Below are 20250 nucleotides of genomic sequence, written 5' to 3' on the forward strand. Positions count from 1 at the left end.
TAGTTTGCCCCTTTAGAGCAGTGGTTCTCAGCCTTCCTAATGCTGTGTGTGACCCTTTAATAACTGTGTGACCCCCAATCATAAAATGATTTTGTTGCTACTTAATAACTATAATGTTGCTACTGTTAGCAATCATAATGTAAATACCTGGTATGTGAAACTTGTGAAAGGGTCGCGACCCACAGGTTGAGAATCACGGTTTTAGTGTGAGCTGGACGGGGTGGTTTTTATATAATTTCTCTGAGATTGCTGATAGCATGTAGTCTGTTGTCCTGTGTACCTAAGCACCTGCTATTATTTCAAATAGATTTTTTAAAAAAAGCATAAACATCATCCTGTCTTCAATTTGGTACAATGCATGGCTGAGAAGGCTGCAACTTGTCAGGACTTTAGAGTTGCTTAAGTGTATGTCCAACCCTTGGCCCAGATAGTTACGATTCAGCCCAACACAAAATTGTAAACTTACTTAAAACACTGTGAAGGGTGAGAGGTTTGTTTGTTTTTATTTTTGGTACGCGATTTCTCGGTCGTGAACTTTGTAGATGACAATGTCGCCTGGTAATGTCACGCAAAATAAACACGGAACTGCAGGCCACTCGTCATTCCGTGTCGCCCAGAGAAGCAAAAGGCTTGCACATTCCTGCGAGTCCAAAGCGCCGTTTTGCTGATGTGTAAAGCGGGAGGTTTCGATCTCTTTTTTCCAGGTTCCGGTGACGTCCGCGAGGATGGAAACTGAGAAGCACCAGGGGCCTAGTTCGCTAACCTCAGAAAGGTTTGTGATCCCGCAAAGGCTGAATTGTGCAACCCTTCTTTTTCTCAAGCCCCTGCAGTTCCCTGTGCGGCTGGCCCCGCCGGTTGGTGGCGCCAAGTCCCTGGAGAACAGAGCAGGCGCGCCCCGCTATGGCATTGCGTGCGAGGCGGAGCCGGGGCTGTAGAGCCGCCTCCCGGCGGCGCAGTCCACCAGGGACATCCCGGGGATTGCTCCTCACCACCTCCCCTTCCCCGGGCGGCCTCGCGGTGGCCGCGTCCGGGGTGAGTACGCGGGGCCCGAGCTCCGCGGCTGCGCGCTCCGAGCGGTCATCGCCGGGCTGCGGGCCTGGTGGGTCCACGGGATGGGGCCGGGCGGGCGCGGAGTCTGCGCGGTCAGGCCTCGGTGCGGCTGTCCTGCCTGGCGAGAGGCCCGCGGGCTGGGGGCCTGCAGAGGCCCCACCTCGGCGGGGCTTGGGCTCGGGCTCGGGCATCCGGCTCGGGTGCGGGCGCCCCAGTGCGCAGGGCAGGGGAGATGCTGGGCGCAGCGGGGAGATGCAGGGAGCATCCACAGCGTCCCGCGTCCCCGTGCTGGCATCCTCCACCTGGAAAAGGCCCATCTTCGTGGGCCCGGATTAGACAGGGTTTCACCTGGGGAGGCGGCTCAGCTGAGCTGTACTTCCGCGCCTGAGAGCGCCGGGGGAGCGCAGGGCGAGCGCTGGGCGTCCTCAGCAGGAGGTTGTCACAGGGGATTTGAAGGACTTCAGACACCTGCCATAGGTCCAGCACCTGATCCCTTTGGGGTCTGTGGATCCTTATCTCTTGATGTTCTGGCTTTCTAAGACAAAGGTGACTAACTCTTGGTTTGGGGTTCAGGGTGAGAGTGATAAGTACCTAGTGAGAGCCTTTGGGGGGCGTGATTATGACTCTGAGGGCACCTGTGGTTGCTAAGTGTAGGGAGGTGGGCGAGATATGAAGTCCTGGAAGCTGCTCTGGCTGATCTCCCCACTGGTTTGGTGGTGAAACCCCAGAAAGAAGGTAATTTGAGAGTTAAGAAAAGGCCTCTCTGTCTCATTTTAACAAACAATTAGCTGGTGTGGTGTGGTGTGGTGTGGTGTGTGTGTGTGTGTAAAATCAATCTTCTGAAGATGTAAGAAACTCAAGGAATCTGAGATGTGGTTCAGGTTAAGCAAGTGGAATTCAGGATAGGGTGTGGAAGGCTGTTCCAACACCCTGCCAGAGAGTGCGGAAATGTGGACACGTTGGTTGGTTTTCTTTTCTTCCTTTTTAAAAGTTAGTTTAAAAGAACAGGTTTGGGCTTTGTGGACTCTGAAAACTCCATGAGATAGCACACACGTTTGTGTACTGGCTGCATTAGAGAGAGGTCCAGTTTTAAGGGTTAAAAACATCTCAAACAGAATAGCTGACCATGCGGAACTGTTTGAGGAAGAATATGTAGGTAGGCAGCCACTTGATTGGGCTAGTCATAGTGTGTGCTTTATCCAGAGATGAGTGCAAATGCCTTGGAAACCAACCATCAAATGTCTCTTGGAGACCTTTCATCTACAGTGGGGACATCCAAAGCAAGTCAGTCCTGGCCTGGAACTCACAAATGCAGTCCAGATTGGCATGGGACTTGGGAAGACCTCTTGCTTCGGTCTTCCCAGTGCTCGTAGTATAATCATGAACCAGGTGACTCCTGGTTTTCTTTTCTTTCTTAATTTTTTCTTTCCTTTAACCTTTTGTGAACAATGGTATGTGTCAGAATTGCCCAGGTTCCTGTTTAAAGTACATTTCTTGGCTATGCCCCAGCCCATTGAAACAAAATCTGTGGGTGTGGACCCAGGAATAGGTATTTTAAGAAGAGTACATGGTGTTACAGGTCTCTGGCTAGTGTTGAAGTTCACTGACAGCTTGTGTGTGTGTGTGTGTGTGTGTGTGTGTGTGTGTGTGTGTGTGTGTATAGAAGTTTGTAGGTCATATTTAGAACAGGCCCTCTTAAAATTTACATGATCAAGTTGCCACTATATGTAACTGGATGTTACTGTCTATAAAGTTACCTGTCTATAATGATGTCATTTTAATCTTTTAGATTATTGTAATGGAAGTTAGCTATTTTTACTAGAAAGCAATGGCATTGTTTCTGGTAATGAGTCACCCCCACCCCTGAATTAGAAATACAACTTTCTCAAATTTGTCTTAGTGACAATTTCTGCTGTTTTGTTCAGGTAGAATTTATGCACACACACATATATTGCATAATTGGGATTGTGTTTTATATATGTTTTTACGTTATTTTTTTCCTACTTGGCTACTGTGAGCCCTTAGGCCATAGTTAGGGTCTTTTAAACATCCATTTTTGGGGTGTGTATGCTTATGTGCACACTTGCATGAGGAGGCCAGGGGACAGCCACTTGTGTTATTGGGGTTAAAAGCCAGTGTCACCATGCCTGCCTCTTTTGGGTGGATTCTATGAATCAGCATCAGGTTCTTGTGTGGTAAACACTTTACAGACTGTCTCTCCAGTCTCTCCAGTCTCTCTCTCTCTCCAGTCTCTTTCTCTCTCTTTCTTTTTTGTTTTTATTTTTTGATATTTTTTATTTGTTTTTTATTTGTTTTTATATTTTTGCCCTGGAACTCACTCTGTAGACCAGGCTGGCCTTGAACTCACAGAGATCTGCCTGCCTCTGCCTCCTGAGTGCTGGGATTAAAGATGTGTGCCACTACCACCTGGCTCTGTTCAGTCTCTTATATACCCTTTTAATAAAAGCATATGCTCTAGGATGTACTATATCAATTAAATCAGATTCCTGGTATTAACTTTTGAGTACATTTCAAGGTTTTATTGTTTTAGCAATGTTGATGCCCATATCACAGTCTCCTCTGATCATACACTAAATGATGGAATCAAGAGTTTTATATATAGTAAAATGCACTTTAAAAATCTTAATTTGCACCTATCTTCTTACTGATATCCCTCCCCAGAAGGAAAAGTGATATGTCTCAGGGTTCTCTTCTGTCCCTGGTCCATTTTCCTTCACTGGATCTCACACTTCGCTGCATGGAAGAGTCCTCTCTTGTTTAAGTTTCAGTCCAGGTCTCGTACTCGGCTGCTAGAATCTGCCAGCTTTGGAGTGAAATTCGGAAGTCTTCCACTTTGTCTGCTCCTCTGGAGAGCCAATCAATACACATTTAAGAGCATGAGAAATGCTCTTAAATAAATGGCAGAGAGTCAGGAAATGCAGACCACTCATCTGCAAACATTCACACACTTGTTAAGAAGTTGAACTTTGAACAGCAGAGGCCTGCTTTTTGTTTGTTTGTTTTTTGTTTTTTTTTCACATTATCTTAGAGATTCTCAGCTCTTAGGGCCATGGGTAGACCTGACCTGTAGTGACAGCAGAAGGTGGGCTTGTTTTTTCTTTAACTTTTACTCTTCTTTCATACATTACATCCTCACTGAAGTTCCCCCTCTCTCCACCCTCCCTGTCCTCCTATCTCCTCCCTCTCCCCATATCAACTCCTCCTGCTTCTCTTAAAAACAAAACAGGCCTCCCAAGGATATCCACCCAACATGGCCTAACAAGTTACAGTAAGACTGGGCACAAACCCTTGTGTCACGGCTGGATATGACAACCCAGTGGGAGGAAAAGGGTCCCAAGTACAAGCACAAGAGTCAGAGACAGCCCCCTTCTACTCCTACTGTTAGAAGTCCCATTGACACCAAGCTACATAGCCATAAGGAAGATGCAGAGGACCTAGCTCAGACCCAGACAGGGGCCATGTTTGTTGCTTGTGAGCCCCTGTGGTCCCTGCTTAGTTGATTTAGTGGCCCATGTTCTTCTACAACCAGAAGGTAGACTTCTTCTTATTGTACTGAAGAATTCTCAGAGAGCTGAAATTGACATAGAAATACTCACTGAGGTTCTACCGAAAAGTCCCACCGGGAATTCTTGTGACTTCTGCAAGCATATGTTATGTAAAACAACTTCAGCCATTTCCTAGTTCAGTTGACTTCATGTTTCTGGACTGTTTTAGGACAACTTTTGTTATAGAATAGGTGTTGCAGAGCCACCAGCATGCTTGTGAAGGGGGCAGACCATCTTTGCCCCTTCCTCTTTCTCTTACTTTTGGCTCCAAGATCAGAACTTTTGCTTCCTACGTGCCACCTACCATGGTAATGTTGCCTCACCACAGCCCAGAAACAGTGAGGCCATTCAATCATGAGTTGAAACATGTCAAACTGGGAGCCAAAATAGCTCTTTTCTAAGTTGATTATCTCAAGGACACACACTTTCTGACAGGAAGCTAGGAGGAGCACATACAACACGTCTGGGTTCACAGAAGGTGTGGGCTGAGTGGTGGCCCTTCCCTTTTGAGTAGTCAGTAGTGGAGGGGAGGAAGTGGTAGGCGTGACCCAGAGCTGTTTTAGAACAGTAAATTGAAGGGTGCTAAGGTGAGCCTTTTCATCGGTTACACTTCTCCTAAGATGAAACTTTGCTTTGTATCTGTTTAATCCATTTTCTTCCCTGTTAATCTTGGTTTTCCCACTCTCTCTCTCTCTCTCTCTCTCTCTCTCTCTCTCTCTCTCTCTCTCTCTCTGTCCCTCTTTTTCTGGTTTCTCTGTGTCACCTGGGTGCCTCTGGAACTCATGATTTACACTAGGTTAGACTCAAACTCAGAGATCTGTCTGCCTCTGCCTCCCAAGTGCTGGGATTAAAGGATTGTGCCATCACCACCTGGCTTCTTTCTCTCTTTTTAAAGATAGCTTCTCTTTCTTCAGTAGGCTTGACTTATGTCATGTTCTTATTCATATAGAGTATCTTAGGAAGTTACGTGTTAGGTTGATTTGAGACATCAGGAGTACACAGAGTTGGGATTTTTTTTTTTTTTTGAGAATTCAGTTAATTGGGGCTATACTCAGGTTCTGACTTTATGTTTTTCCCCCATTTTATAATATTTCAATTTAAATTGCTTAAACGTTTTGAAAATGATAAAGTTCGCTTAGCTTCTAATATGGTAATCCCTTTACACAGCCACAAAATCTCTTATCAATACTATCTAGACTTCATCTTTCAATACTGTTGATGGCCTTTATGTATCAGTACTATTGGCAGGTTTGCAAGGTGGGCAGGCCTCACCTGGTGATGTAATGGCCTCTAAGATGACATCAGTTCCTCTGTTAAGTGTTGTGATTAGCACTTGACAGAGAGTCTTTGAAACTAAGCAGAGGACAAAACTTCATCCTCAAATTTCCATCCATTAATTTTAATGCCCATTGGTGAAATTGGATGGAAGCAATGATGGCTGTAGTATTTGCTTAGTGGTGATTTTTGTTTTCTTCTTGGCTCCTAAATTGGAAATTTACTGTGAGAAAGAGCTACCTTTTGTCTCCTATCCCTTTCTTTATTTGATCACTTATATAAATATGTACTCACAGAAATTCATTTTATCCTGTATGTTAAAATACAGGACCACATTAAAAAGTATTAAATGTTTCCAGTTTGGAATTTGAAGTGACTTAAAATTTTAATATTTATTTGTTGTTGTTGTTGTTGTTGTGGTGGTGGTGGTATGTGTGTTTGTGCAAGCCACCTCTGCACATGTGTGGAAGTCAGAGGATAGCTTGTGGGAGTGGGTTCTGCCCTTCTACCATATGAGTTCTAGAGATCAAATTCAGCCTGGTGATCTCGGTGACAGGTGACCTTACTTGACAAGCTGTCTTGCTGACTCCTACATAGTAACGGTTGTTATCATTTCTATCCCATTCTTACGTCAGAGGTGTCATAGGCATAGGTCATCCAGAAGCTCCCTAGGAAGTTGTAATTGAGACCTAAGGGAAGTGGGAATATATATATATTTGCCAGTCTCTTGGAGTTCTGATGGGACATCAGCTCTTCCTCTGCTGCCCCAGAGAGTCTCAAGCAGCAGGACCAGTGTCCAGGGCCACATGCCCATGGCCATGTGCCCCTCAGTCACATACCCTGTCTGTCGCACATGTGGATAGCCTCAGAGGTATTGAGACTCAGACTTTAGTGTTCATCAACTGCTGAGTGCACTACATCCTTTCTGTCTGGTGCAACAAGCACTTAGTATATAAATTTGGTACCCACCACATCTGCCATGGACACATGGAGATGTGGGTTACTAAGACATCTACTAAGAATGGATATTTGTGCCATTTTGATACTGGTTATAGCTCATCTACCTTAGATTATTTTTGTTATTATGGAAAGTTTAAAAAGTACAGAAGTGGAAAGACAATGGACCCCAGGTTAATATCACTGACCCATCTCAATGTTTTACCAGTCTTGTTTCATGTATTACTCTTCTCTGGAGTCTGGAGGGGATAGTGTATTTGAAAAACAGATTGCAGACATTGAAGGCTGGTGGGTGTCTAAGCCTGTGCTTAAAAGTGGCAGGTGCTCAGAGCACAATTGCTGCATTGAGGGGGAAGAGAAAATAAAAACAAACTCTAGAGCAGATTTCTAGGAAGGAAAGGTGTGTGAGGGTACACTAAAATAATGCCTGAATTTGCTTTCCACAGATTTCCCTGTCATTTCCCATATCAATGTCTTGATTCAATACAAGAGTGCCTCTGGGAATAGGGGAGTCTCACAGTTCCCTAAAGAATAGTACAATAAGTCCCTTGGCACCTTCCTGAGCACCACCTGGGACTTTCTTTTGGAAAGTCATCGTGTTTCTAATTAATAAAGTATTATTTACTTGTGGAAATTATTATTAATTCAGCAGGGGTATGATTATGATTATATCTGGGCTATATCTGATAACACAAGCATCACGGCGATAGACAGCAAATACTATAGCTCTGGAAATATGGCAGGTGTTTGGGTGTGCCTTCTCATTAAATTCTTACAACGTCATTATGAAGTAAGCATGTTCCATCCTCCCATGTTTTATATGAGCTAGGGAAATGTGGAGAGAGCCTGTCCACAAGCCTCTGGTCACTTGGCTGACAAGCAGAGGACGAAGTAGGAGATCTGTCTTGAATACAGAGAGGTGTCCTAACCCCTTTGTATTTTTTTTTTCCTCACAGAAACAAGAAGTTTTGCCCTTGAGCTTTCTTCTGTGTTATCAGTTTTATGGAGGACACTTAAGCTTAGAAGGGGTAAGTGATTATTTCTTAACTGGGCCAGATTTAGTCTCAAGAAGTAGGATTAGGAGTGGGGAGGTCTAATGATTATTAGTCACACTTTTCTCTTTGAGGCTATGTGGCTTGTCTTTGAACAAATTCCATGTACTGCAGTTTAGGGATATTAGTTTATCATTATTCATAGCTCTCTAGTTCTCAGGGAGAGCTCTGAAAAATGTTAAGGCTGGTGCGGTAGCACAGTGGTTAAGACTACACACTGCTCTCAGGCTCCCAGAGCCTACACTGGGAAGCTCCCAGCTGTCTTTGACTCCACCTGCACTTTCATGCGTGTACCCATACACAGACATATACACAATTACAAATACAATCTTAAAAAGTTATTTAGAGCAATTTTAGATTCACAGAAATGTCATAGAGAAGAAGGTTTGGAGTTTTCAAACTTCACCCCATCCACTGTAGGGTTATTTATTTATTTAAGTCAGGGTCTCCCTATGTATTCCTGGATGTTCTGGAATTTGCTCTTTAGACCAGACTGGCCTTGAAGTCACAGGCATCTGCCTGGGTTTGTCTCCCAATGGCTGGGATTAAATGCATGCATCACCACCACCACCCAGCCAGGTTTTAAATTTCTTTAAGTCAAGCCTCTCCACACCCTGTAGATGAGTGCTACTTGTGTATTTTTTTTTTTTTAAAAAAATTCCTTCCTACTTCCCACACTGCAGTCATTTCGTGATCATAGGTTCTTTTAATGCAGTGAGAATTTCCAGGCAGTGTCTCCATAAACAGCTCTCAGGAAAGCAGTGTTCAAAGGCCAGATTTACAAAGGATTTTTATAAAACATGATTACCTATTCCATTTAAGTTTCCCGAAATGAAGTTCTCAAGTCCATATGGGGTTGTCTAGCTGGCCCAGAATGCTGATGGCTTCTTGCCAACTGAGGGGAAGAGAGCAGGTCTCCAGGCAGGCATTTGAACTAGTCCCAAGGAGAGGGGCAAGAAGGTGTAGGAGAGGCAGAGGCCACAAGAGGCACCTGCATGATTCATTTGTGTGTGTTGTGTCTATCCGGGCATGAAAGAAACTGCCAACCTGAGGGTGTTGCTGATGAACACAGGGGCTCACACCCCTAACAGTTCTACCTGGTGTGTGCTTCTGGGCAGTTTAATGGTCTTTGTGAGCTGGGTTAGTGGGTCCAGGTGCCTGCTGACAAGTCTGATGACCCAGTTCCACCCCTGGGGCCCCCATGATGGAATCAAAGAACACCAGTTCCCACAAGTTGTCCTCTAACCTCCATACCTATGCCCTGCCCCATAAATAAATAGTTTTAAAAACAAGGAGGCTAAAATTCTTACCTCACAGAGAATTGTTTGCCTGCTGTCCACATTTGCTATATGCGTTGAAGCCTTAGTCCACAATGTGATGGAACTTGGAGGTGGGGCACAAGTACCCCACCTCTTTGAGACATTTGGGTTAAGGTGAGGACATGAGGATACAGCTTTCTTGTCGGGATTAGTAGTCATAAAAAGGACAAGAGATGTAAAATCTGGATTTTAGATCTCTCTCTCTCTCTCTCTCTCTCTCTCTCCCTCTCTCTCTCTGTGTGTGTTTGTGTGTGTATACATGTACCAAGGAAAAGCCATTGGGGGTATAACTAGTATGAGGGCCCCTAACAAGAGGCTAACCTTGGATCCCAATCTGAGATTTCCAGAAAGCCTCCAGAAGCAGGAGAACTCAAGTCACACTGTTTTATTTTAACAGCCAAGCAGGGTGAGGCCGTGGGATTGTAATCTGTGCAGCTGCCTAAGAAGAACAGGCCTGTAAAGAACCCCAGGCCACCCTACAGACAGGTCTCTTAGTGTAACACAGGGAGATGTGGTTGCCCATCAGAGAGGGTTCCAGCCAGCTCTGATGAAGACCTCAAGATAGGTAGCATACATACTTAATGCATGTATGCATTTCCTTTTCCTTTCTAGTCACGAAAGGTTTAACTAGGAACATGTTCTCGTTGGTCCTTAGCACAGTCTGTTTGACTATGGAAATTATCTAAAATCTGGCTTTATCCCTAGCTGCATTTCTCTTGCTAAGATGTTTGGAATTTGAGACATAATGTGACTTTGATGGCACAGAGAGGATGCTGTGCCCCATAGGTCTTCAGCAAGATGTCCTTACCATCTCATGAATTTACCAGTAGTGGTGCTAGATCCAAAGTACCCTGGAAAGCTGGGGTTTTGTTAATAATTAAGAGCATAGCTCCTCTTAGAGATGAATTTGTATTATCCCACCTCATGGTATTGAAGTATGAAATCAGGATAGCTTATCACCTGTGAGAAACACTATTGATAAAGTGGTGGTCCAGGTGGCTGCCAGTACATCTGCCCACTGGCCATCCCTGGACTAGTCTCTTAAATGTAGCAGGGAGGGTGACGGTCACTATTTGGTGGCTGCTTTAGTGTAGTGGTTTATTATTAATGATTTATTAAAGCTTGCCTGAGGATTCAGAAAAGTAAAGTCAGTCTCAAACTATAGAGATCAGACAGTGGTGATATACATATTTAATCCCAGCAGCCAGAACGTAGGAGGTGGTGGTACACACCTTTAATCCTAGGACTCAGGATTAATAGATAGATGGAACTCTTGAGTTCAAGGCTACCCAGGGGTACACCAGATTGAATCAGTCTAAATGAGTAACAGAGCTCACACATTTAATCCCGGCACTAGAGGGTAGAAAAGAAAGAAACAGGGTCTTCAGTAGAGTGGAGGCATTCATTCTCTAGCCACACTGAGAGGCAGCAGTTTGAGGCTTAGTAAAGAGCTCGTAGGTCAGCCCTTTCAGCCTGAGGTAGAGGTAAGAATTAGTGGCCCGCTGAGTTGCTTTTCTGAACTTCAGCTTGAAGTTTGAACCCCAATATCAGTCTCTGGGTCTTTTATTATTCGTTTACACTTTAGCGTATGCCATGAGGCTGGTCAGTACTTTACATGCTAGTCCAGCCCTGTAGGAAGGTAGATGCTATCTGGGTGAGTTTCATTTTACCACCACTTTCCAGATAAGGAAGGTGGGGTCAGTGAAGCAACTGGGCATAGATCTCATGGCTGCCCTGTGGTCCTGGGTTTCTGTCTGAACCATAGTCCCCGATCTTTACTTGTTTGCCTCATAGATTGTTGACATCCTCTGTTTGGGTCCCCTTGTGTTTCTTGTCCAACTCTACCTCTGTTGGGCTCTGCCCTGGGCTAGCATCTCACTGAGACTGCAACTCAACCGGGATTGGGTTTCTTTTTTCTTTTTCTTTTTTATTAATTTACTTTTTACATTCCAATCCCAGTTAGGGATTGTATTTCTAATGTGCACTGAGGTCTGTCATTCTTGGACAGGGTTTCCACCCAAAACAACACATCCTTTGTGATTGCCTTTCAGGGTTCTCTGGATTAGAAGTGCCGGGCAATGGCAGACATCGCTTCTTAAGTTGTCATCACGTTCTCAGTCGGACTGGCAAAGTATAATTCGAAACCTCTTCACTCCAGCTGAAGTAGAGATACACACTACTCATAAAATAAGAGACATGGGCTGCAACCCACCATACCTGCTACCCTATAGATTACGATTATTGTTGATTTTTACCCTGTGCCTGACTGTGGTTGGATGGGCCACCAGCAACTACTTTGTGGGTCCTATTCAAGTGATTCCTAAGGCAAAGGTCTTCATGGCTAGTTTCTACAAGGTCATACCTTTGGGGAAGGAAGAAACTCTGGTCCATGATGCAATCATGGAAAAAATAGAACTTGGTAACTGCCCTTCTGTGTCTCCAAACCTCAGTAAGTATTTGCTGTTTTTGTTTTGTAAGTACTTACAAAAATATATCATATATATATATATATATATATATATATATATATATATAACAGATATGCAAAGAAGTAAAAGAAAAAAATCAGAATACAGCCTAGTTAAGTTTCAGCAAATGGATGTACCTTGAAGTCAGCATGCCAGTTAAGAAATGCTGTCTCCCAGGAATTTTTAATTTCATATCCTGACTTCAGGGTTTGAAGGTCTTTGAACCTGGCACTGAGAGCATGTGCTATGTGTGGCTGCTGTGACTCAACATTGTGTTCAACTTCTACTTTGTTGATTCTCACCAATATGCAGTATCACATGAATGAACGCGATTGTTAGCATTCATGCTATATTGGGTCGGCTGATCTGGACTTATGGTTCTGTTTCATGTGTTTCCCATATTCTTCCTAAGACAGTGGACTGCCCGGGCACGCTCTCCTGGATTAATGGTGGAAGATGAAAGCATGTGTGGTCTTTTGTTTGTGCCTTGTCTGTTAGTGTCCCTTTGGCTAAACGTATGGAGTCAAGAGATAGGACCAAGTTCTTCAGTGTTGTTTTTAGGGTTATTTCTTCAGGATCTTGTACGTTTTTGATTTCCCATTGATTTCTTGCCTTTCAGCTTCAACGAACAATACATTGGTTTTAGTGGGCATGGTACATTTCAATATATGCTTACATATATTGAATGTGTGGATCAGTATTCACATATTGATTCTTCAGGGCTCACCCTTTCCCAGAAAGCCCTTTAAGCCTTGCCTTATATTGGTCCCCCTTCCCAGAATGCCTTTCTGCAGCCCATGTCTGTCTAGTGGTCCCTCATTCCTTTTCTAGGGAGGACTCAGTGACTGCCTGGGAATGAGCCCCAGCCCCAGGAAATCTCAGCTCCCTGTATGCTCCACCTGCTGTGTTGGTCACAGTGTGGTGCTCATCTGTGTTTCTTAGCGAGACAGTAAACAAACTGTATGAATACTGGCTGCCCCTTCTAGCTGTGTATGTAGTCCAGCTGCTCTCCAAGACAGGCATCTGTGGCTCTAACAGTGTGGTCTGTTGGGTGGCCTGGGGCCTGATGTGGATTGTAGTCTCTCTATCTTAGAATGCCTTAGGCTGTTGAGAAAGGCCACATGAACAACTTGTAAGCAGCTTGAGAATTGAAAGCCTGTTCAGTGTATGTGGGCTCTTACAGGGGCTGTAAAGTACAGGGAAGTTTAATCTTAGTTCCTAAGCAGAATTCTGTCTCCTCCCTTACTGGTCAGCAAACCCTTTGAATTCAGGTCAGAAAGTGGGGGTGAGTTACTTCAGTCTGATATTTGAAGCTTTGCCCAGGTTTCATTACCATGAACAGTCTCTAGTTTCACAGGCAGATGCTGGCTTAGCTGGAAATGTTTACCCTGGTGGTATTATGGGAGAGAAGTTGCAGAGTATATGTAGTTGTAACCTTGGCTACGGATTCAGGTGGGTCTTCTAGTACCTTGCCTGCAGGGATCTAAGTGAGAGTAAAAAGTACACCCCATCTCCCTATCCCCCCACCCCCGGGCAGGAATGGAGTCTATAGAATGTTCTCAGCTTTTGTTTCACCCTCTTTCTGGTGGAGGAGTTGCCCAGTCCTTTCAGATCTCTAGTGAGCAGTGAGGTGTCTGGGCAGTCTACATGCCTCATTCAGAACTGGATCATAGAGCCCGAGTTGACCTTCCCGACACATGAGATGCTCTCACACACCAGCTGCATGCTTCCTCACCAGGCTGCCATCGTCTTACGTTCTATGCATAGTTCATGACTAAATGAGACTTTGACTGGTTGAGAGCAATAGAAGCTGGCAACTCCTATGGTGCTCACAGTGCCAAGGGTCAACCCCCCTTCATCTGAATCAGTGGTGTAATCCCCAGAGCTTTGTGCCATAGACCCTCTTATGACATGATTCCCATGGTGATTGCAGGAGGCCAGAGCAAGCTCATTTTTGAGCCGGACCTCACTTTGGAGGAAGTACAGGCAAAAAACCCCAAAGTGTCTGGAGGCCGGTATCACCCTGAGGGATGTCAGGCTGTGCAGCGGGTTGCCGTCCTCATTCCCCATCGGAACAGAGAGAAGCACCTCATATATCTGCTGGAGCACCTGCACCCCTTCCTGCAGAGGCAGCAGCTGGACTATGGCATTTACATCATCCACCAGGTGAGTGTGGGGCTTTCCTGGGCCCTGTACTCCGCCGTGGAGGCAGCAGTATGTCTGCCTGTTTGAGGTCAAAGGATCATCACCAAAGGGAGAGTTTTCTTCCCTCACCCAGAAGAGAGCAGAGGAAATTCTGATCCTGAATGTTTAGTCACGGACTGATCTCCATGAAATGTTACTATCCTAAAATGTACCCTGGGAGGAAGCCTGCTTTTGTAATCCTTCTCACGTTAGCCAGCAATAGCCTATCCACACCCCTGAGTTCTCCTGCCTGTCCTGTTCCTTCTGGGCTTTCAGTGTTTGTTACACAATGTGGGGTTGGGCTTCTGCCTGTTGCTGTTGAATGTGGCCGTGCAGGAGAGAGCTCTCATGATCGATTTTGCAGAGTGCCAGTGGTACAGCCAGCCAGATCTGTGGCTTTCTAATCATCTCAGATGAGGTTTACTTTTCACTCTCTTGACTCACTCATTTGGCTTGTAGAAGCAGTTAGTAGGAACAGCATGTAACCAACAGTAGGCTGCCTTGGAACAGTTCAGCTTTAAGGTCGGTCAGTTAATGGTGGGTGAGTAAAGATGCCTCTTTTTGGTGTTAAAGTTAATTAAAAGAAAAATAGAGCATCAGTTTAAACATCTGTGTCTTAAGCTTTTTACTTGCCCTGGGCTATTTAAATGATACCCCTTCATATCCTTATAAACTCTAATAAGAGTGTGGGCAAAATCATTAACTGCTTCCTTAAAAGCAGATGTAGCAGATAATAACAATTTTGGGTAGAATTGACAGTTCATGGGTTTTCCTGTCTAGTGCATACTTTATGAGAGACTTGATAATCAGGGGGTTTAATCTAGTACATCTGTGTCCAATTATTTAGGACTTGAAATAAAACTTTAGCGGTTTCAAAGATTTATTTTTATTACATGTATATGAGTGTTTGCCTACGTATCTCTAAGTGCATTGCGTGTATGACTGGTGCCCACCCAGGTCAGAAGAGGCTCTTGGCTTTTCTGCAACTGGAATTACCGATGGTTGTGAGCTGTCAGGAGGGTGTGGGGAACCAAACCCATACCCTCTGTAAACCAGTGATTGTTCTTACTTCCTGTGCTTGCCAAATATTGGATAGTAGGAAGGCATCACCTGGTTCTGCTGGTGCTGGGAGCTGAACTCAGGGCCCTATGGGTGCCAGCAAGCATTCTATCAACAGAGCTAAATCTCTAGCCCACTCATTTTGTTTTAGAATTAATTTTGTTTTTAATGTCATTGGTCAAAACTGTGGTTTACTGAGTTTGAGTTCTTACTCAGGATGGGTAACTACCAAAATATGGTATTATTTTGTTTTCAAAATTATTTTTGCGTGGGTGCCATACTCGTTTGTGCATGATAACATGAATTGTGTCTTCTACCTTGTTGAGATAGGGCCTCTCTTACTGTTTCTGTTGTGGATACTCCAGGGTAGCTTACCTGAGAGCCTCCAGGCAATTCTGTTTCTACCTTCTGTCTTGTCACAGGAGTGCTGGGATTGCAGGTATTTGCACCTCATCTGGCTCTCTTTTCCTCTTTAGTTGGACCAGTTATTAGCTTGCCACTCCCACAAGTTTTGCACCATCTTTACCTCAGCTCATCTTGCAGACAGGACAAATCGTAGGTTGAAGGTTTTGTGTCTGGGTTGGTGTCCCTGTCCTTCCACTCGAAGCCTTGCCTGGTCACAGAATCATCTGGCTTTTTATGTGAGTTCTGGGGATTGAACTCAGGTTGTTAGGCATATGTGGCGGTCTCCCAAGCCCCACCTCCCCTTGCTACTCCTTCTCCTAGCCTACCCCTCACTCCCCCACCCCCAGACTGGCCAGGCTAGCTTGATGAAACCATGAATCCTCCTGCCTCTGCCTCTGAGTACTGAGCTCATAAGCATGTGCCATCACGCCTGTCTGGATCCTCTGTAATTTGTATGAACAGGACAGGAATGTGTCTAGTCTGTTACTTTTTCAGGAAAGTACTGTGGCAATGTCTAAGAATTGCTTATAACCTTGTTACAATAAACTGTCAACTCAGACTTTTTCCTTACAGAATTTGATTTGCCTTAAACAAAGCAAATACTGAAAAGTCCTTGGGTCATACTGCATGTGAAGTGTTGATGATATTGCAGGTTGAGTTTCTTTAGATCCTTCTGCAAGGCCATTGAGGAATAACCTTTGCCATTAGTGTTGTAACAAGATTTTTCCCCCCTTAACCCATTTCCAAGAAAGTTTTAAGTAGCTTAGAAATATTAGCAACAACTTTTTCTGTTGATAGTCCACAATTTCTTCATCCTTGCTGTTGAGCCCTTAGCTTAGTCTCTTGGAAGTTCAGTATCAGCATGTGAGGTTAGCTGGGGATCAGCAGAGAGCTGACAGGAAGCAGTGACACTAATTGGTGTGACAAGCATGGAATTAGTAGTGACACTTTAAAATTGAGTTTAGAACACGTAACATGAGCTCCAGCCTCTTAATGAATGTAAGTGCCCAATTGATTAGTGTTGCTTTATTTTTATTTGTATTTTTAGGCAACATTAATTTTTAGTGCTAAATTACTACATAAAATGTATCCCCTCAGCTGTTTTTTTTCCTTTTTTAAAAACTGTCTTGTGAGCTTTTAAGCTTACTGTTCTGTAGGATTAAGTATGTGAGGTGGGGTTGGGTGTGGAAAGATGACTCAGTGGTTATGAGTACATCCTGCTCTGGCAGAGGTCAGTTTGGTTTCTTGCACTCAATTCCTATAGCTCACAACTGCTTGTAACTCCAGCACCAGGGGACCTGGTGCCTTCTTCTGACCTTAGAGGGCACTTCTTATATTCACATATACTCACATGGGCAGGCACGTGCACGTGCGCGCGCGCGCGCGCGCGCACACACACACACACACACACACACACACAGAGAGAGAGAGAGAGAGAGAGAGAGAGAGAGAGAGAGGAGAGAGAGAGAATAATTTTTTTAAAATGTTGTTTTCTGTTCTGGTATGATGGTTCATGCTATCATCTCAGCATGTGGGAATCTGAAGCAGGAGGATTTCTGTGAGTTCCAGGCCACTTTGGTCTATAGAAGGAATGTCTCAAAAACAAAAACAACGAAAATTTGCTCTCATGCAACCAATCTGCTAAACTTTTTAGTCTTTCTAAGAAAATTAGCCACCATCAGACACCTTGCCAGGCTCAAGGGGTTGCCTTTAAATTATAGACTATAAGTGTGTGTGAAACACACAGCCCAGGCTGGTCTTTTATTATCATTGCATTTCCTCTGTTACATCCTTAGTGTCTCTTGTCTTGTGAATGAACAAGGGTAATATACCTCTCTTAAATGGGTGTGAAGGGAGAGCTGTATCTCCCGAGCTCTTTTCATTTTTATTTCCATCCTCAATAGACTGGAAGTAAAAAGTTTAATCGAGCCAAGCTCCTGAATGTGGGCTATCTGGAAGCTCTCAAGGAGCAGAACTGGGATTGCTTCATATTCCACGATGTGGACCTGGTGCCAGAGAATGACTTCAACCTTTACACATGTGGTGATCAGCCCAAGCACCTGGTGGTGGGCAGGAACAGCACTGGCTACAGGTAAGGCAGCTCGGGCCGTGCATCCCATTTTACTGTGACCAAGGCTGTAATGTGCTGTCCGGAGCGAGTTAGGAAAGAAGGTGGGGGAAGATCTCCCTTAATGTGCAGAACAGCAATTAAATTAAAGGATGAAATAAGGAGAAAAAAGACCTCCCACAACCTTGGCAAGAAGCACAAAACCAGAGGAAGATGGCCTCAGCCTGCAGCACCTGTAGTGGGACTGGACAGGCTTTCCCACAGTAGAATTCCAGTAACCTGCCCATCTATCCCTATCTCCTCTACTGGACAACGTGATTGTGCCCCCATAGGCCAGTGCTTGGACATGCCAACTCCTTTTAGGATAGCTTGCCAGAGTTCTAGGGAAAGGTGGCATACAGATGTCTGATTGGGAATCAGGATATCAGGACAAATTCCTTTCTTTCAAAGCCACTATGGGAAATGCTACCGTTCTTTCATCCCTCTCCATTTCTATCCCCAGGAGAGGAACAAATGATTTTAATTGTGTTTTATATAAGCTCCTAGTCAAACACAACTGAAGGAAATAGGGATTGAGCTACCTTCTAGGTAAATTAAACTGATTGCGGGCACACTTCCCTGTCACCACCTTCTAAGCCCTGCAATTCATGTGTGGTTACCAGGCTAGGGGCCAAGAAGTCAGTTTGAAAAGGCAGTTTAATATACTGAGACAGGAAGCTCCTATGGAGATGGTTAACCTGCAAACACAGCTGTAAGCACTTGGGAAGGAGGGAGGGAGGGATTTAGGGAGGGAGAAGTCCGTAGGAAAATAAACTAAACCGTGAAAAGGGTGGGAGGCGCTGCCTGAGCATATAGAGGGTAGAAGGGAAACTGAGTCTCTTGACACCTTCCCTTGGTCTTCCGGTAGATCTCTGCCTTGGACTCAAGAGAACTCTTTTGTAACTTCCATGGGAATTCCCAGGGTAGGAGTGTAACCCACATCTGCCCCCTCCTTCTGAGGTCCCTGTGACAAAGCAAAGTTTGATTCCACCGAAGTTCACTCTGAGGAATGACCTGTTTATTAGGCTTGTTTATAGAGCATGGGTGAGCAGCTACCGGCAGGACCATGTATGTCACTAAAGCAGCCTCTTGGACATCTGCACTAAGGGTGGCTTCTCTGTGCCTATAGACATGATGGTCCATTGGGTTAGCCTCCCTCAGCCCTTGTAACTTAGCACCTCCTCAGATCTCAAGGTCACGTGCAGTTAGGGCATTTTATTCATATGGTTGGGATGAGTAACTGGCAACAGAGGCTAGGGTCCAGTGATCCTCTCTGCTCCCTCCTTCTATGTAGAAATGTCTAGAGTCTGTATGCCCGGTTGGGATTGACTCTCTGCCTCTGAACCCGAAGCTTCCTGTTCCTTCTGAGCAATTACACAGGTTGTTAAGAGTCTAGATTGTATCATTTTGTTAACCTGCCTTCAGTGGGCAAAGATAATTGCCCACTCCTGCTGGGAACTGATTCTGACTTTCACTTTGGTGTCAACATCATGGATTCCATCAGATGCCATGCACTCTGAAACAGACAGCCCATGCCTGAATCTTGCAGTTTAACTTGTCCTTACAATTGGCCAGACATTGCTATTCCCACACGCCTTTGTCTCCCTTGCATAATTGATTATGCCCGCCCATCTTTTGTCTTAAATCTCTGAGAAAAATTGTGACCCTCTTTTAAAAACTGAAAATAAGCTTGTTTCATGACCTCTCTGTCTATCTGTCTCTCCTCTCTCTCTCTCTCTCTCTCTCTCATATGGTAGGCAAGATCTCCACCACCAGGTTATACTTGCCCTGTTCAGACCTAGATTTTACATTTTAAGCAAATTTTATGACTTTAATTTTTCTTGTCTTATTATATGCATCATATAGGTGCCTCATTTTTTGTGGCCAGAGAGAGATAGGACTTCTATCTCCTTAACTTTGCTATCATAGGCAAAATTCTGCCAGTGGCTGGCACATTCAGTTGCAGGCACTCAGTGCCTTGGCTGGAAGCTCTGTTGCCACTGTGTCATGGAGCATCAAGCAGCTCAGGCTTCTTCACTGTCCTCTTTCAGCCATGGCAGCCATCTCCCAGTAACTCACCAAAAACAAGCACAAGGGAAAGAGGAAGGTCAGAAGCCCTATGTGCCCCAGGCCTTTTAGAAACATGGCCACATAATACAAGTCTGCAAGAGAGATGATGCTGTAAACATCAGGGAATGGGCACTGTCCAAAAAGGAATGCCCCATAAATGGCAAAACTGGAAGAGTCCACAATACTACCCATAATGCAGTGGGGGCATCATTGCAAGCAAGCTAATTAAGGGCAAGATTCTTGTCAAGGGAATTAATGTGCGGATTAAGCACACCAACTCTCCCAGAGCAGAGCTAGTTTCCTGTGTCAGGTGAAGGAAAATGATGGAAGAAAAATGAAGCAGAAAAAGAGGGGCCCCTGGGTTCAGCTGATGCATCAACCTGCTCTACCCAGAGCCACACACTGTGTGAGGACTGACTGGAAGGAGCCTGAGCTGCTGGTGTCCATTCCATACGAATTCATGACCTAATATACAAGAAGGAATAAATGGCCTGTACTGTGAAAACAAAACAAACAAACAAGAAATATTTTCACTTGCTACACATTGGGCATGAGGAGGTTAAAGTAACTTGCCCAAGTATTTCAGCCTCATGGTGAATTTTACTGCCAGGAATTCCTCTGAATTTGCTCCCTTTCTCCAAGGACTCTATTGTAACTCTATGACTACATTTTCCTCATTCTGGGGACCTTACAGCCCTTTAAAATATGTTTGTAAACTCACCTTAGGGCCAGTTAAAA

The 20250-nt window shown here is 44.6% G+C and overlaps 1 protein-coding gene across 4 annotated transcripts in view; it reads left to right on the forward strand.

Annotated features, from left to right (window-relative positions):
• Nucleotides 1–753: 753 nt before the first annotated feature.
• B4galt4 (beta-1,4-galactosyltransferase 4) overlaps nucleotides 754–20250 on the forward strand; it is a 28104-nt gene continuing 8607 nt past the window's right edge. The window contains exons 1-5 of one of the 4 annotated variants that reach the window (XM_051191479.1): nucleotides 754–772; nucleotides 7805–7876; nucleotides 11271–11668; nucleotides 13621–13853; nucleotides 17240–17427. In XM_051191479.1, coding sequence (XP_051047436.1) covers nucleotides 11416–11668; nucleotides 13621–13853; nucleotides 17240–17427 — 674 coding nt within the window. In that variant the 5' untranslated portion in view covers nucleotides 754–772; nucleotides 7805–7876; nucleotides 11271–11415. Of the gene's footprint in view, nucleotides 773–913; nucleotides 1100–1577; nucleotides 1597–7804; nucleotides 7877–11270; nucleotides 11669–13620; nucleotides 13854–17239; nucleotides 17428–20250 lie in introns of those variants that run through there. The other 3 variants (XM_051191477.1, XM_051191476.1, XM_051191478.1) reach the window with 3 other exon arrangements.

The sequence above is a fragment of the Phodopus roborovskii genome, unplaced genomic scaffold (assembly GCF_943737965.1).
Source record: "Phodopus roborovskii unplaced genomic scaffold, PHOROB, whole genome shotgun sequence".
NCBI classification, from domain to species: domain Eukaryota; kingdom Metazoa; phylum Chordata; class Mammalia; order Rodentia; family Cricetidae; genus Phodopus; species Phodopus roborovskii.